At 53.9% G+C, this 15,129-nt stretch overlaps 5 protein-coding genes across 5 annotated transcripts; 3 read left to right on the top strand and 2 right to left on the bottom strand.

Annotated features, from left to right (window-relative positions):
* Positions 1 to 2,794: 2,794 nt before the first annotated feature.
* On the bottom strand, positions 2,795 to 3,361 carry BO97DRAFT_429486 (uncharacterized protein; the record flags this gene model as incomplete). The annotated part of the gene is made up of 2 exons (XM_025697366.1): positions 2,795 to 2,930; positions 3,003 to 3,361. The coding sequence occupies 2 exons, from the start codon at positions 3,359 to 3,361 to the stop codon at positions 2,795 to 2,797; spliced, it is 495 nt and encodes a 164-aa protein (XP_025546431.1).
* Positions 3,362 to 3,891: 530 nt separating this feature from the next.
* Positions 3,892 to 6,389, top strand: chs3 (putative chitin synthase activator (Chs3)). Its single transcript, XM_025690920.1, has 2 exons — positions 3,892 to 4,043; positions 4,108 to 6,389. The coding sequence occupies exon 2, from the start codon at positions 4,375 to 4,377 to the stop codon at positions 6,259 to 6,261; it is 1,887 nt and encodes a 628-aa protein (XP_025546430.1). The 5' UTR covers positions 3,892 to 4,043; positions 4,108 to 4,374; the 3' UTR covers positions 6,262 to 6,389.
* A 2,552-nt stretch (positions 6,390 to 8,941) lies between these two features.
* On the bottom strand, positions 8,942 to 9,415 carry BO97DRAFT_447008 (uncharacterized protein; the record flags this gene model as incomplete). The annotated part of the gene is made up of 3 exons (XM_025698717.1): positions 9,245 to 9,415; positions 9,040 to 9,167; positions 8,942 to 8,978 (listed from the first exon to the last, which is right to left on the bottom strand). Exons 1-3 carry the CDS (start codon positions 9,320 to 9,322, stop codon positions 8,942 to 8,944), a joined length of 243 nt encoding a protein of 80 aa, XP_025546429.1. The 5' UTR covers positions 9,323 to 9,415.
* Positions 9,416 to 12,276: 2,861 nt separating this feature from the next.
* BO97DRAFT_263972 (uncharacterized protein) lies at positions 12,277 to 12,651 on the top strand. Its single transcript, XM_025690919.1, has one exon. The coding sequence runs from the start codon at positions 12,401 to 12,403 to the stop codon at positions 12,617 to 12,619; it is 219 nt and encodes a 72-aa protein (XP_025546428.1). The 5' UTR covers positions 12,277 to 12,400; the 3' UTR covers positions 12,620 to 12,651.
* Positions 12,475 to 14,944, top strand: btgE (putative cell wall glucanase (Scw11)). Its single transcript, XM_025700272.1, has 2 exons — positions 12,475 to 12,956; positions 13,023 to 14,944. Exons 1-2 carry the CDS (start codon positions 12,776 to 12,778, stop codon positions 14,642 to 14,644), a joined length of 1,803 nt encoding a protein of 600 aa, XP_025546427.1. The 5' UTR covers positions 12,475 to 12,775; the 3' UTR covers positions 14,645 to 14,944.
* Positions 14,945 to 15,129: the final 185 nt, after the last annotated feature.

Raw genomic sequence — 15,129 nt, 5'->3', positions numbered from 1 at the left:
CAGGACAGGCTACAGCTGCTGGTAGCTCCGGGGTTGGCGCTGCGAAATACTCCGTCGACAAGCCAGTTAACGAATGTGGAGCAAGGACGGAGAAATCCAAGATCAAAAGCGAGCGCAGGGTCGACAGGTGGATTTTTAGCTGCCAAGAAACGACCGACTGATTCCGACCAGACCAGCGCGACGGTTGAGCAAAGCGCACTGGATGAAGAGCGAGCAGGCAGTGGGAAGGAGAAGGGGAGATGGCGAAACCACGGCGCGCAAAGCGTTAGTGCGGAGTAACCAGCAACTGGAGGGCTGGAAAGAGTCTAGAGGAGCGGTAGTCCCTGTAGGCTAGAGAGAATTCGGGAACCCAAGATTGTCATTCCAAAGGTACCGCCCGTATTCCAATAATAATACGCCGGTCGTTCCCACGTTGCGCCCCTCAAGATCACGGGGTCCGTTCTTCTTATCGTTGCCAAGCCAGTCGGGTCGGGTCCATCCGATTTGAGATCAGAAGGTGAGAAGCCGAGAAAGAATGCTGGGGAAGTGTCCGATAGCGATGACAGATGATGGGGAGGAATGTGGACAGAAAGGGAGAGAAGGGGGAGAGATAAGCGTGAAGGCGAGGTGAAAGATGAAAGATGACCATAGACATTTTCTGGCCGCAGATGATGATGAATCGCAGGTACACAAATAGCGGGTGAATGTTGGATGTGCTGCGGGTGGTCGCTAGGGGCAATCGGAGGCCGGCCAGATCCAATGGATGGCCTGAGGTGTGCCCCGCTAACAATAGTCAGCCCGGCCAGCAAATCTTACTTGCGTGGGAGGTGGAAATTGCTGGGAGCATGTGCAGTTTGATTTGGTGGAAGAACATATTGCTGGAAATGATGACTAGTCTCACTATCAGAATTTTCCATATCCGAGACACTCAGGCAAAGAGAGAGGGAATGGTGGTTCTGTTGAAGAAGAACAGGGAAGAATGGATGGAGTGAAGCAGTGAAGCAGTGAAGCAGACCTGCAGAGGAAGCAGACCTGATTGGGTTCTGTGCTCCGGCCGGGTTGATCACCGGGCCTGATCGGGTTTAGCGGGTCTCAGATGGATGTCCGCCCCCCTCGTTTATCCTCCATTACATAATCCTTCATTGGAATTGAGGTCGTTATTCATTCATTTCCTGTGCTTCAGTGATCATCGCTTGATCGACCATCAAGACATCAAGACCTCCAGGACCAGAATTATTGACCATCGTCCAGTGACTGCGAACCACTACTCACCAAGGTGTCAACCTCAGTCAACCTGCAGATACGATCGATGACACATTGTCTCAGCAGTACTCCGGACCGTACATAACGACCCGACCACATGCAGTGTTCTATTTTTGAGCGCAAATCGGGTGGACTGGTTGCCACACCCGAACCGCAGGGTCCAGTGACTCTCTGGTTTTTTTCTGGCCTGGTTACAACATCACAACGTCTTGCAGTGTAAAAAATAGTCTCATCGTACCCGGTTACACCTGATAGGTCATACAGTTGCTCACCGTTTGCGAGGACCGGTCAGGGAAGCACTCAAAGTGGTTGCCTGGCTATAAGCAGCAAAGAAAGAGAAATGAGCCTGTCATCTGTGTGGTCTGTGCGCCAAGTGGTAATCTATCGATGGCTTCATTCATTGGGCTGACAGCCAGCTTGACTATAGTAAGTAGTCTTTTGATTAGGAGGAGAGAGTGAGGGTGAACCGTCTAGCAGACGCCAGGGTGAGAAAAGGTTAGAAAATTCTTGATTGCCTGATATTCTCTGGGCATCTCATGGGGCGTCTCGTACTGCCGTACAATCCGCAGCGACAAGGATACCTCCCAGTAGAATCTAAACTTGAATGCTAAGGGTGGATCCCGTCATTATACTTCCTTTCAACGACCTCCCCCCCGCCGACCAAATCTTCTACTGTAGGCGTGATCACCTAAGCGTCGCATCGGATGGACCCTGATCTTCAACGATAGGCCTGCAGCTCGGGGTTCGGCCCTGTACTGGGATCCAGCACCCGGCAACCCGACCAGCTACGCATGAGGGTTGGTTATCAGCTGTTTATCTGGATTGACCCTATAGTCGATTGAGTTATGATGTCAACTCGACTGGCATCCTTAAATCGACGACCTCGCACCTGCAGACTGTTGCCGCCTGGGAACTTGTCTGAACGATGAGGAAATACGATGAGGCTCTCTCTTCGATCTCCCGACTATTTGTGCGCTATCGAGATGTCGACTTTAGCCTGCGCATCAGTCGCCACACCGCTTTGTGTGTACTGCGGATCGAAGCTCCTGTCCACCACATGAGTATTCTGCGAGTCTGCTGCTCGATATAATCTGAATCGCATGAATATTGCTTCAGGATGAACCGTGCACCATCGTTTCGAGGATCACCCGACGTGCCATCGCCGAGGGGTTATACGGATTGCAAGGACACACCAAGGTGGTGTTATCGAGAAGGCACTCCGTCATATTGACACCGTCAGCTTTGATGAGTGGACGAGTCAACCAACGATACGAGACTCGCAAAAGTATAGCAGCCACCAAACGCTTGCGGTTGACCATACAGGGAATGGGTGTTGATCGCCCTTGGTAGCATCTGAACCAGCCCAGGAACGGAGCCGCTTAGTCGCAACAAGCTATTCTGCTAAATTTTGATACGTCCTGTTGATAGCACAGCTCTAACCGATGACACACATGTCGTCACTCTGCTGCGGGGGACACCCGAAGCCATGGTTCTACGACTTGAATTTTGCCTCGATGCGATCCAATAGAATCTGTGTCGACGGTCATGTCTGTCAGCGGCCGGCGAACGGGAATTCAATACGGAAGTACAAGGTCACGCTGCGCACACCAGTCAGCGTCCATCCCACGGTCGAGCCGACGGGATCGTCAGGGTCCTGAGACCCTGCTGACGATACTCGTCGCGAGTAGCTACCGTTAGCGACAGAATGGACGTGTAGCCTAGCGCTGAGCTGCAGTAGCGAATCCAGACTGACATCTTACGGTCCAGGGACTGAAGTGGCTAAAGACACCGTCACCAACAATGCGATGCAAACCGGACTTGATGAAAGGCTGGAAACACTTGAGATCTTCATCTCCGGATCCATCTTCATCTCCGGATCCTTTACAATCCCGGTCCCCGTGGGGAAAGGGAGGTGGTTATTGGCACTCTTGGCAAGAAAGCGGTGATAGGCTGTAATCCGGTGGTCCAAATCTCGACCATTTTGAGAGGTGATAATAGTTGCTGACGTGGTGGTTCTTATTGAAGCCGCAAGCTGCTCGGCAGGAATCCAGGCTCGTGCAAATGTCAGGATATGGCAGCACCGGCTTGTCAGGTGAGGCAGCGAAGGCGGTTGTCTCATTCGCCTGCGTGCCAGATTGAACCGCAATAAAGAAGCGTGGATGACGCGAGTTATATCACCAGGCGAAAAGCATAGTCAAATCGGTTGAACCGCAGCTAAGCCAGATGTAAGATGGGGAGGAATGGTCGGGCGCATGGAAGTGGAAGAGGAAAGAAAGTGTTGAAACCTACATACATACCTGGAGCGTGCAGCAGCTCGTAATCTTTCCAACGCCTCTCCGGGGCTATTTTTAATCCGAGCCACTAAAGCCAGTTGACGAACTACTGACTAAACTTAGAGAGGCTTAGACCAGTTGAAGAGGGGCCGGCGGGAGAAAAGAAAAACACTGTAAGTGTAAGTTGGTTGGTGGTTGCGTACCGGTACTTAGTGACTGACTGACTTCCTACTCCAAAATAATACATCCAAGACACCCTAACTTACTGACTACTAACTGACTAGTCTCTCTTTCTCCTGGTGGTCCGTCCTTTCTCGCCATTTCTGTTCTTTCTCCCATCACCGCCCCAAAAGTCACTCACATTTCCTTCCCCCTCCTCCTTCTGGCGGTGTCACTTTCGTTTCTCTGTGTCTCCCATTCCCAGACTTTCGTTGGGTCTCTGCTGAACTGCCTTTCGTTCTGTACCGGGCGGGATGAACTCTCGGAACCACCGATCGTCACCACGGTTTACTCAACACATTTGACAAGGTAAGCCTGTCTGTCTATCTTGGTGGACCCCCCGATTTTCCTCTCATTGACCCATCGTCTCCAGATTCTCCACATCTCTCAGTCCCTGGTCTCCTGATAACCGGTGCACATCCCAACTCTCGTTGTCCTCGCACCTATCAGTCGTTTCCAGATTTCTATCCTCGACTTGCCTTGACATCTGCCATAACCGCCTAAATGTCCAATGCATAGACTCCTTACCACCCTGTAACACTTGGGTCCAGCCAGGTTTCAGAATCACATATCCAGCTTGATAACGCGAAGACATCCACTCGGAGGATTACGTACACCCCAATTGCGAGGAGCTGGTCCAATGGCAAGCGCTGAGGCCAGCAGATATCCTCAACCGCTGCCTTCCCCTCCCCCCGTCTATCTCCGCTCGTCCCCTTCCATTCTCTCCTCGCGACACGAAACTCCCCGGCGACTTAGCTCGCATCACCAGTTGAATATGGTTTCAGCGCGCGAACCATCTCCCGCGTCTCAATCGCCACCGATCGATGAAGGAACGCACCCGCCCGTGCCTGTGCCTCGGGTGCGGATCCATGGAGAGGGAGACCAGCCCGTCCAGAACTTCCACGACGACGAATACACTTTGTCACTTACGGGCGCTGCGTTTTCCGACTTGGCGCTTACCGAAAAATCCCCGACGCACGGGAAAGAGGCGGATAATGCGTCGCCACGTGAGGGGGAATTATATCGAGCTCCGCGGATCCCGGAGCCGATAGCCTACGGACACACGCCCACGAGTAGCGGCTCGTGGTCCGTGGTCGACCCCAGCTCCAAAGAACAGCCCGACAGCCTGGTGAATACCAGCTCATCCTCCTTGGATCAAGCAGCCCCGAAGGAGAGTCAGAATGACTCGTCGCGGGAAAGTCTAGACAGCGTCGCTGAGACACCCGAGGTGTATGAGCCCTTACACTATCACCATCGACCCTACGAGGTCCCTTCACAGCCTGCAGCGACCGGGTCGGGGGAGAATGTCTCGGGGACGAATGGCTATTTGAGTGCCAGACCCCGACCACGATCGACGTACTCGTTTACTTCCAGCGTGGGCGAAGGCCGTCACCGGTCTCCGCATCTGTCCCCCTATCTCCAGGGGCGATCATCGTCGAGAGAGTCCGTTTCCTCACCCGACGTTCGGCCGTTGTCGTTTGTCGATCAACTCAATAGCCACTATCCCCAACCTGGTCCGGCCCCTGTGCAATTCGGAAACTCCCAGCTCCAGTCGTCGGTCGGAAATAACGCTTCGCTGCTAAGCCACAAGCAAACTTTTGACATGTACTTGGCCAATGTCAAGAAAACGGACAACCCTGCCGTGCAGTATGAGTTTGCGCTGTTTATGGTCAATGCTGCGCTGGATATGCCGCCAGACGGGCCTGGTGGCGATGCATCTGCCGTGTACGGGCAGAAGGCCTCGGAGATCACTCGGGCTGGACTGCTGAAAGAGGCGAAGTCGATCCTGCAGCGGCTGTCCGATCGCAGCTATCCATTTGCGCAATACTATGTTGCGGACGGCTACGCGTCCGGGTTGTTCAGCAAGGGCAAGGAGGACTACGATCGAGCGTTTCCGCTGTTCGTGGCTGCCAGCAAGCACGGACATGTCGAGGCGTGCTATCGGGCGGCTCTGTGTTTCGAGTTTGGTTGGGGTACGCGGGTCGAGGCTGCTCGGGCGCAACAGTTCTACCGGCAGGCGGCATCCAAGAACCACCCGGGCGCCATGCTTCGGATGTCCAGGGCATGTCTCGCGGGCGACATGGGCCTCGGCAAGCGCTATCGCGAGGGGATCAAGTGGCTGAAGCGCGCGGCCGAATCTGCGGACGAGCAGTACAACTCGGGCCCCTATGAGTTGGGATTGTTGCATGAAACGGGATACGGCGATGATGTCTTTCCGGACCCTTCATATGCAGCTCAGTTGTTCACCAAGTCGGCGGATCTGGGCCATGTCGAGGCCAGCTACCGTTTAGGGGATGCATACGAACATGGCAAGCTGGATTGTCCGCGAGACCCGGCTCTGTCGATTCACTTCTACACGGGAGCCGCGCAAGGCGGCCACCCCTTGGCGATGATGGCTCTTTGTGCTTGGTATCTGATCGGGGCTGAGCCCGTCCTTGAGAAGGATGAAGAGGAGGCGTATGAGTGGGCCAAACGTGCCGCTGAAACGGGTGAGTTGGCTGTTCGAGTGTGGCCGACTAGGTGCTGACTGTTCTTGTTGTAGGGCTGGTAAAAGCTCAGTATGCGGTTGGCTATTTCACCGAGACGGGAATTGGCTGTCGACGCGATCCTTTGCAAGCCAATGTGTGGTATGTCAAGGCGGCGGAGCAGGGCGATGTGCGGGCCAAGAACCGGTTGGCCACCATCCGAGCGGCCGCCGATGGCGTCGCTCCGGGACAGGGCAATACGGACGGTGGACAGGGCAAGAAGTCGAGTCGGAAGTCAGGTATGTTATTGGATATTTCGACGATGCGACGCAGCCGAGACTGATTGCGACACAGAGGGGAAACCCAAACGGTTCAGCATTTTTTGATTTTGTGTCTGCACGACATTTTGGAGGACTTACATTTATTACACCATCTGCTTGACCGTTTAGCCTGGATTTGTATTGTGATTTTGGTTGAGACGTTCTTTATACCAGTGGGATTGGCATTTACATAGCACAGCCGTGGTTTTGGACCCCGTTGAATTAATGGACCTGTATATTTGATATGATGGTGTATGCATAATGTGGCGGCATTCGGACGGTTTGTGAGGCTGATGTTCGAGATATACGGCGAATTCACATGAAATGGCGACTTGAAAGAGCACATGAGAACATGTGAGCTGTAGTTAAGTATACACAAGCATGTGTCTGGTAGATCTGGGTATGATGATGGCTCCTGAGCCGTGACACAGGATGAGCTATCTGGTGTCGGCAGTGCGATCGACGGAGCGAGCATGAGTTAGAGTGTCCACGGTGGTAGCGATCATTTCCATGTTGGATACTGAAGTGATAGCTACTGTTCTGGAGTAATCAGTGGAGGGAAGATTAGATTGACATGCTGTAGACAAGCTATCGCTATATCAAGTCATTCCGGTGCCAGCAACCCGACCTCTTCGTGCTGTAAAACCGCAGGATGATGAGTGAGCGTGGCCGTGAAACCATCCCTCTGCAGCTGTAAGCGGCGTGGCTGGGCAACGCCCCTGATGACGATGATAAGTCGGGCTGTCACTCGCCGGCTGAGCCTGGGGGCAAAAAAAGCCCCTGCCGATCCACTTCCGTCCGCAGGGAATTCCCGCGCCGATCCCGCCGATTGTTGTTTCACGGGTTTGCCCTGTTGTTCGGCTACTTCTTACCGTACTTGTTCTACGAGTGCAGGAGGAGTACTCCGTAGTTTAATAGGTAAGTATGCAGTATAATCCTAATCCAACTTTTCAAAAATACACCCCGGTTCCTGCAGAATAGTTAGGCTACGTATCGTAGTGGCACAGCGACCACAAGTAATCCGCGACCGCGGGAAGTTTACATGTAAAATAAGGAGGACGGAGGACAGGGACGTGGGGGATCTGCCACAGCCTAGGGCCTAGTGAGTGAGCTCATAAGGGCAGAGCTTAGTTAATAACCCTTCGTGCCCTGTTTCCACCCAGCTCTCCTCTCCCTTCCCTTCCTTCATCCATCCCTAGACACACTTCTTCTTCCTTCTTACCTTCCGTCCTAGATTCCCTCCCACGTTGATCGATCTTACACCCCTACTTGGGATTAATTACTTGGTATGTGTCATGCCTGTCTACCTCCTGTCTACCTACACGTGAACCTTGATCCCGGTATCCGCTATCGGTTATCAGTGTGAGGATAAGTTCTAATGCTTTTGATTTAGCTAGGTACTCCTACCACCTCGCCTCGCCTTACCCTACCCTACCTTTCGATTTATTTTATTACGCTACGCGACACGACAAGAATCATGCGTTTCGTTACCGTCGTCGCGCTTCTCGCTTCTTTGGCTGTTGCTCGGCCCGCCGAGAACGGGATGTTTCATACGCAGATTTCGTGTATTGGGGTGAGTTTTTTTTTTGTTGTCTTGGGATTCTTGGGGAGGGTTGGTTGGTGGTCTCGTCAGATCAATATTCCATGCTCACCGCGATGGATATGTTTACGGGATGGACGCGCTCTGCACATAACCATCCACACCACACCCCAATCAGTCCACTCCGAAAAAGCTATACACGTACTGACGCGGCCAAAAGCTCAACGACAGAATGTGCATCTCCAACTCGACCAGCGGCATGGGCTGCTGCCCGCCCTTGACCTGCGGGGCTGATCATGTGAGTTCTTTGGTTTTATCGGCTTATTGGGTGTTGGGTGAGGCTGATGATGTGTTTAGCGTTGTCATTGATTGATTTGTTGCTTTGTGTGGTTGTGGGTGTTTACCTGGGTGGAATCATGGGTTTCGTTGTGTGGATTCGGGGTTGATCGATGGTTTAATCTGTGGATTGACAATGGGATTGTTGATGAATCGAGGGGTTATGGGAACAGACGGATGTAATACGAATGGACCTTGCTATGAATGAATATGAATTCATTATGAATGTGCGAGATCTGCTCTGTCTTGGGGCTGTGATTCGAGTTCTGGAGTCTTTACCTATCTTTGAGGTAGTGTACTGAGTACTGTACCTGAGATGTCAAGGTTGCTATTGGTATGGTACTACTGTGACCAATCTTATATCCAATCCACCCAACCAAAGATGACTACGACTACACTACACCCATAAGAAAAGATAAAATAAATCAATGAATTACCCAATAAACCTCCAACACCAAGCAAACAAACATAGACACATTAAGCTAAGCCAACCTCCCCATCTCATCCCATCCCATCCCCTCACATTCCAGCTCAAAGGAATCTGATCTACTCCGTCGGCGGCCGGTACGAACCCCCCGTAAACCTGTCATCATCAGCCCTGCACTGCATCAGACCCAAAGGAAAGAAAAGAAAAGAGAACTCACCGACTCCACAACAACCCAAACAACCCCGGCTGCGCATCAGCAGTACTCCGCTTGGCCCAGCCCGATTCAACATTGTAGCGTTTCGTGTCCTGCAGACCGGCGAAGAGGCCTCGGCCTGCTGTTGAGTGCTGTTCTCGTTGTTAGCACATTCACGGGGAGGAGGAATATATGATTTATGGTGAGGCGGGAGATTGAAGAAACGCACATGCTTAGGCCGATCCTTAACCCAGAGGTCTGCGCCGAAGTCGTTCTGTAGACGGGCTTTGGAGGTTGTGCTTGCCATTTCGATTTTTGGGTGGTTGATTGGCTGGGTGATGCAATTGAGGTTCTTGTTTGGATAAGTAATTATCTGGATAATGCTTCAAATCCCGGTGATGCTCTGCTCTGCTGTATTGCTTATGGATTCGGGATCTGGTGGCATGGTTTATATAGCCCAGCTCGATCGCTCTACTCTACGGTTATGGCCTATGACTCTATGCTGTATGTTGGGTTGGCTCATCTCGATGCTCCCTACTCGGAAGTTGCTTTCCCGATGGATGCGAACTGTGGTGAGGTGAGTGAGGTGAGTGAGGTGGTTCGATTTCGTGGCTAGGGTTCAATTGTCGACCGGGTGCGGTCTTCCGGGTGACCTTACTACCTCCCTCCTATCTACCTACGGAGTAGGTAGTAAGTATGGTGTGGTTGTTGGTGCTGAGTGAGGGTTCATCCGGGGTAATACATTCCCTGCTAGGGTTCATCACGAGGCTGATATCGATCCTTGCATGGTCCGACCGGTCGGGGCCGCGCGATGGGCCAATCGCGGGCCTGGAATTGGACATCATTCTGGTTGTTCTTCCGATGTATAAACCGGTGACTTATCACTCGTGGCGGTGGCTTGGACGGATTGGAATGCGTGGTCCATGTGGTTCGGGTTCGATTGGCGTGGCCGTGTGGCATGATCGGGCGACGGGCGACGGCGGCCGGATTGTTGGGCTTCATGGTGGTGAGATGTTTATGGTACGGTCGCGGTCGTACGATGCGTCCCGGCTGGCTGGTTCGGAGAGGTTCTGGTGGGTTCCGGGGGTGGTTGGAGGGTATATATCTGGGGTTGAGCTGTTTTGAGGGGGGTTTGGGCTGGGTGTTGGGTTTGTTGTTGTTGTTGTTGTTGTTGTTGTGTGGTGGTGGTGGTGATCGGGATGAGCGGTGATAGTGGGGATGGTCGTTCTGTTTCATCTTCGTATAGCCATCTCTACAATACTTCGAGTATGTCTACACATTACGTCCCTTCTACCTGACTGCGACTCTGTCGGTCAGTGTTGTCCGTCTCAAGGCGAGATTCCGTGCGATCAAAGTGATGCCTCAGGCAGGAACCTCGAAGCCGGTGCGAGTCTCATCCAACCCTGTCAGCTTGATTCCTGCGCCCCTTCCTGCGCCCATCTGTTGCGCCCCAATCGAGGGCAACGACACTGATAACTCCTCGGAAGTTAGCAGTATAGCTCGGACGCAGCGCCACTGAATCAGGGGTAAGCCGTAGACTGGGTGTCTCACTCCAGTGCCAAACTATTGATTTCGCGTATTGGCACACCACCGACAACCGCCCAACAGACTCAGGCCAAGCTCAATCAGGGGCACCTCGGTCCGCAGTGGAGGACCAGCACTGACCGGACTTGGTCCAGACCGGCTGTCCGGCTGGTGATCCAGGTAGCAAATGAACAGTGATCGTCCAGGACACGCGAGAAAAGAGTATGTGCATGAGTAGGTTGGCTTGGGCGTGGTGTTCTTCGTCCTGTCCGACGCTGTAGACTAAACACCGAGTACTGTACCCCGATGCTGATGCTGAGGCTGAGCTGCGGCGGACCGATCAAATGCATCCATTCTCCGGATTGTCTGGGGTAAGGGCCCAAGGCGGGCACCCTCCAAATTAAGGGCACGAGGAGGGGGGCGTGGGATTGGACTCGTCCTGGCGTCCATGAATGATGAATCATTGCATTAGTCCAGTAGTCCCTGGTGGCTTCGGTTGTTCGGCTGCTGGGTAACCTGTACCACCACTACCCGGGGCAGGCGTGCTGTCACCGTTGAAGAGGCGGCCATCTCTGCTCCACCGACACAAACCAAATGACCAGCAAGCGGTGGTGCCCGTGATGGTGATCGGCATCAGGTTTAAGCTGCCCTCCACGCTAGGTTCACCTGCATGGGACCGATCGCCGGCAGCGTGGGCTCTATTGACAATTATTGGTTGTGTGTTTGGGGAGAGTCAGCAGTAATTTCAGGGGGGGGGAGGGGGTCTCTCGGGCTTGGAGTTTAGCATTGGAGGATATGGTCTGGTCTATTCCTTTTCGTGTTCGTGTTGTCTGGGCAAATGATGCAGCAAGCACTTTGAATCGCTCACTCACGCATTCTCAACTGGAAACGCAGCGATGTTACTATTTCCCGGCCCTGCACTGACTGTGTCTTTGCCCATTTGCCTCTAATTTGGGCCAGGTGTTTCATCCAGTCTTGGAGTTGGTGGTGAGAACCTCCTGAAATCTCACAGCCCCTCTTGAACTCTCGGGTTGGCTATTCATTGGCCAGCTGGGTGGAGACACGGAAATTAAGGTGTAGATGTGTCCAATGGCTGCTCTCAGGGCTGAGCGGAAACCCGCTAAGAGCCCCATCTAGTTCCCCATCAGGCAAAGCGTCAACACACAAAAGTGGGGCGCAGACTTGCCTGTTCCTTGCAGCATCCCAGGAAATCTTCTAACTCTCCCGGTTTGATGCGCAAAAGACCAACATTCAAGTCGAAATGATCTCGAGATAGATCACTACTACTATAGCTTCCAGTAGCCAGGCCAGTTGAGTTCATCCTCTCGACTCTAACTTCGATAGAATCAGAGATCTCCTCAATATGTCGGAGGCGGGGTCGGTTGTTGCGGCATCTCGCCTTATACTTCGGTATTAGTCTCTATTGGAGGTAGGTTAGAGTTTTTGCATGTTCCACTTGATAACAGTGAACTTGATGCCTCAACAGCAGCCACTGGACTATCCTGCAGATGTCCACTGCAGGGCTGTTTGCGCTCTGGCGGATTGCCAAGTCGTGGAACAGCCCTGAACAGTCAGTCCTGGGCTGCTTGCCAGAGGCTGAAATGAACAAATGAACAACCAAAAGGGTTTCTAGATTCACACTTTTCACATTTGCCCCCACATCTCGTCTTCCTCCATCCTCCATCCGAGTCCATCGTGAAACCCGCCACCAATCATGGTCTGGTGGTGCCTGGCAGACTGACTGACTTCCAAGTTACACACCGCCCCCCTTTTGCACGCTCTGTCTTTCATTTCTCATCTTTGCTTTTTCCTCTTTCTGTCTTTTTTTGGGGCCGTTTTGGCCCAGAACCTGCGTTAATTCATGGTTAGTGCCCACTGCCAATCACCAGCCATCCCGTCTCCAGGGGCGCCACCGTCACTTCGCTTTCTTTTCTACCGCCCCCCATCGCCCTTTCATCTTTCTTACTTCTTCCCTCCTTCTCCTCCTCTTCTTCTTCTTTCTTTCTCCCTCCTACTTTCTCTCCTTCATCCCCTCGGGCCTGTCTCGATTTGTTTTTCTCCTTTCAAGGGTCGGACCTGACAATATACTAGAGGCCATCGTGCTTCTCTCCCGCCCTACACCTCTGACCACCGCTTCACTCTTTCAGCGGGCTTTCCTTGCGATAACCCCAATTCGGAACACTCCCACAACCACTACAGCCACTCTCCATCCATCCCTCCTTGCCAACCTTGCAAAATGAAGGGCGCTTTCCTTGCTACCGCTGCCGCTGCCCTCGCCGGTACGGCTCTGGCTAATGGCGCACACCGCCGCCATGCCCACGAGCCTTTCCACCAGCGCCGTGCTGTCCAGGCCGGTGCTTCCGACGACACCTGCAGCTGCTCCACCGAGGTCGTCACCGTCTGGGGAACTCCTACCCGTGAGTAATGACCATGAAAAAAAAAAAAAAGCTCAGAGGTGAGCCAGCCAACTAACAAGCCATCAGTGGTGCCTGTCTCTACTGCCACCGAGACCGTCGTCTCCGAGGTCGTCACCACCCTCCACTCGACCAGCTACACCACTGTGACCGTCGTTGCTACTCCTGGCGAGTCTGCCGGTACCGTCCCCGCTGGAGGATCCCCCGGTGAGGCTTCCGGCACCACCCCCGAGGGTGTCGCTGCCACTGGCGCAACGGGCGTGCCTGTCGTTCAGACCACCTCGACCCCCGCTGCGGCCGTGCCCACCTCCAGCGCTGTGGCGCTGCCCACCCCTGATGTCACCACCTTCGCTTCGACCGGTGTTTACACTATCCCTGCGTCCACCGTGACCGTCAGCGACACCACCAGCGTGGTCACCCCCGCTGTCACCACGCTGCCCAGCGGCACCCACACCATCGGTGGTGTGACCACCGTCGTCGAGACCTCGACCACCATCATCTGCCCCTATGCCACCGTCAAGCCCTCGGGTACCACCGTCACCAGCGTCATTGAGCACACCACCTACTACTGCCCCGCCGCTGGTACCTACACCATCGCCCCCACCACCACCTATGTCCCCTCCAGCACTGTCGTGACCTACCCCGCCGTGTCCACCGTCACCCCTGGTGTCTACTCGCACACCGCTGAGGTTGTCACCGTTACCGTCACTGACTACACCTACACCTGCCCCTTCAGCGGCACCACCAGCTCTGCTGTGGCCGTGACCACTCCCTCCGCTGCCGCTGCTACCACCACTGTCGTCCCTGCCACCACTGCCGCTCCCGCTACCTCCAGCGTGAAGGCCAGCACTGTCTCCAGCGCTGTTGCCAGCTCCTCCAGCGCCGCTGCCTCCACCGGTGTTAGCGCCTCCGGTCTGATGGGTATGACCTACACGCCTTACACCAACGACAACGGTTGCAAGAGCACGGCCACCATCACTGCCGACATCAAGACCATCGCCGAAAAGGGCTTCACCCACGTCCGTCTCTACTCCACTGACTGCAACACCCTCGAGACCATTGGCGACCTGGCTGAGCAGCTCGGCCTCAAGCTGATCCTCGGTATCTACATCTCCAACACCGGCACCTCGGGCGCCGAGAGCCAGGTCACCGCCATCACCAAGTGGGGCAAGTGGGAACTGGTCAGCCTGGTCGTCGTCGGTAACGAGGCGCTCTCCTCCGGATACACCGACATCAGCTCCTTGACCAGCTTCATCAGCTCGTGCAAGACCACCTTCGCCGCCGCCGGCTACACTGGCCAGATCACCACCACCGAGACCGTCAACATCTGGCAGCAGTACGGCGCCAGCCACCTCTGCAACGTCGTCGACATCATCGGCGCCAACATCCACCCCTTCTTCAACTCTGAGACCACCGCCGCCGAGGCCGGTAAGTTTGCCACCGCCGAGTTCGCTCTCCTGAAGACGGTCTGCTCCAACCTGGAGATCATCAACCTGGAGACCGGCTGGCCCAGCAAGGGTAACGCCAACGGCGTCGCCGTCCCCGGCGTCTCGGAGCAGGCCATCGCCATCAAGGGAATCCGTGAGGCCGTCGGCGGCACCTCGGTGTTCTTCTCGTACGCCAACGACCTGTGGAAGACCCCGGGCCAGTACGACGTGGAGCAGTACTGGGGCTGCATCGACCAGTTCTAGATAATTGGTAAAAGGAGAAGCTAGATATGTGTACAGTTATCAAAGGCCATCTGTTGATTTGAATCTGGCTTGGAGTTTTTTATTTATGTTCTACACATTTCGTGGGTTGGTGACGTTCCCATCGTTGCAAGGTGCGGGACATACGATCGGACTGTCAATATTTTTTTAGTACCTTTTCTTCGTTTCATACACTTGGACCATTTTGTAGTAGATATCATTTTCTTTTGCCGATTGACTTCTGATCAATGTGTCTACTCACCGTCTTCTTTCTCTGTTCAATTCCATTACGCTTTCACGATCATAGGTAGTACATATGACGTACTGATGGCGGTAATCAGATCCATGCCCCCACCACGCCCGTAAATGGCCACATTCCAAATTCGGTCTTAAACCACTGCGCCTCTGCCAGTCAGACATTCACCCAAATCATCCCAATCCAGACCAGCAAATAAACCCCCCGCAATTCCACCACACTCTTGAACCAG

The sequence above is a fragment of the Aspergillus homomorphus genome (genome assembly GCF_003184865.1).
Source record: "Aspergillus homomorphus CBS 101889 unplaced genomic scaffold BO97scaffold_70, whole genome shotgun sequence".
NCBI classification, from domain to species: Eukaryota; Fungi; Ascomycota; class Eurotiomycetes; order Eurotiales; family Aspergillaceae; genus Aspergillus; species Aspergillus homomorphus.
This window is presented reverse-complemented; position numbering and strand designations above follow the sequence as displayed.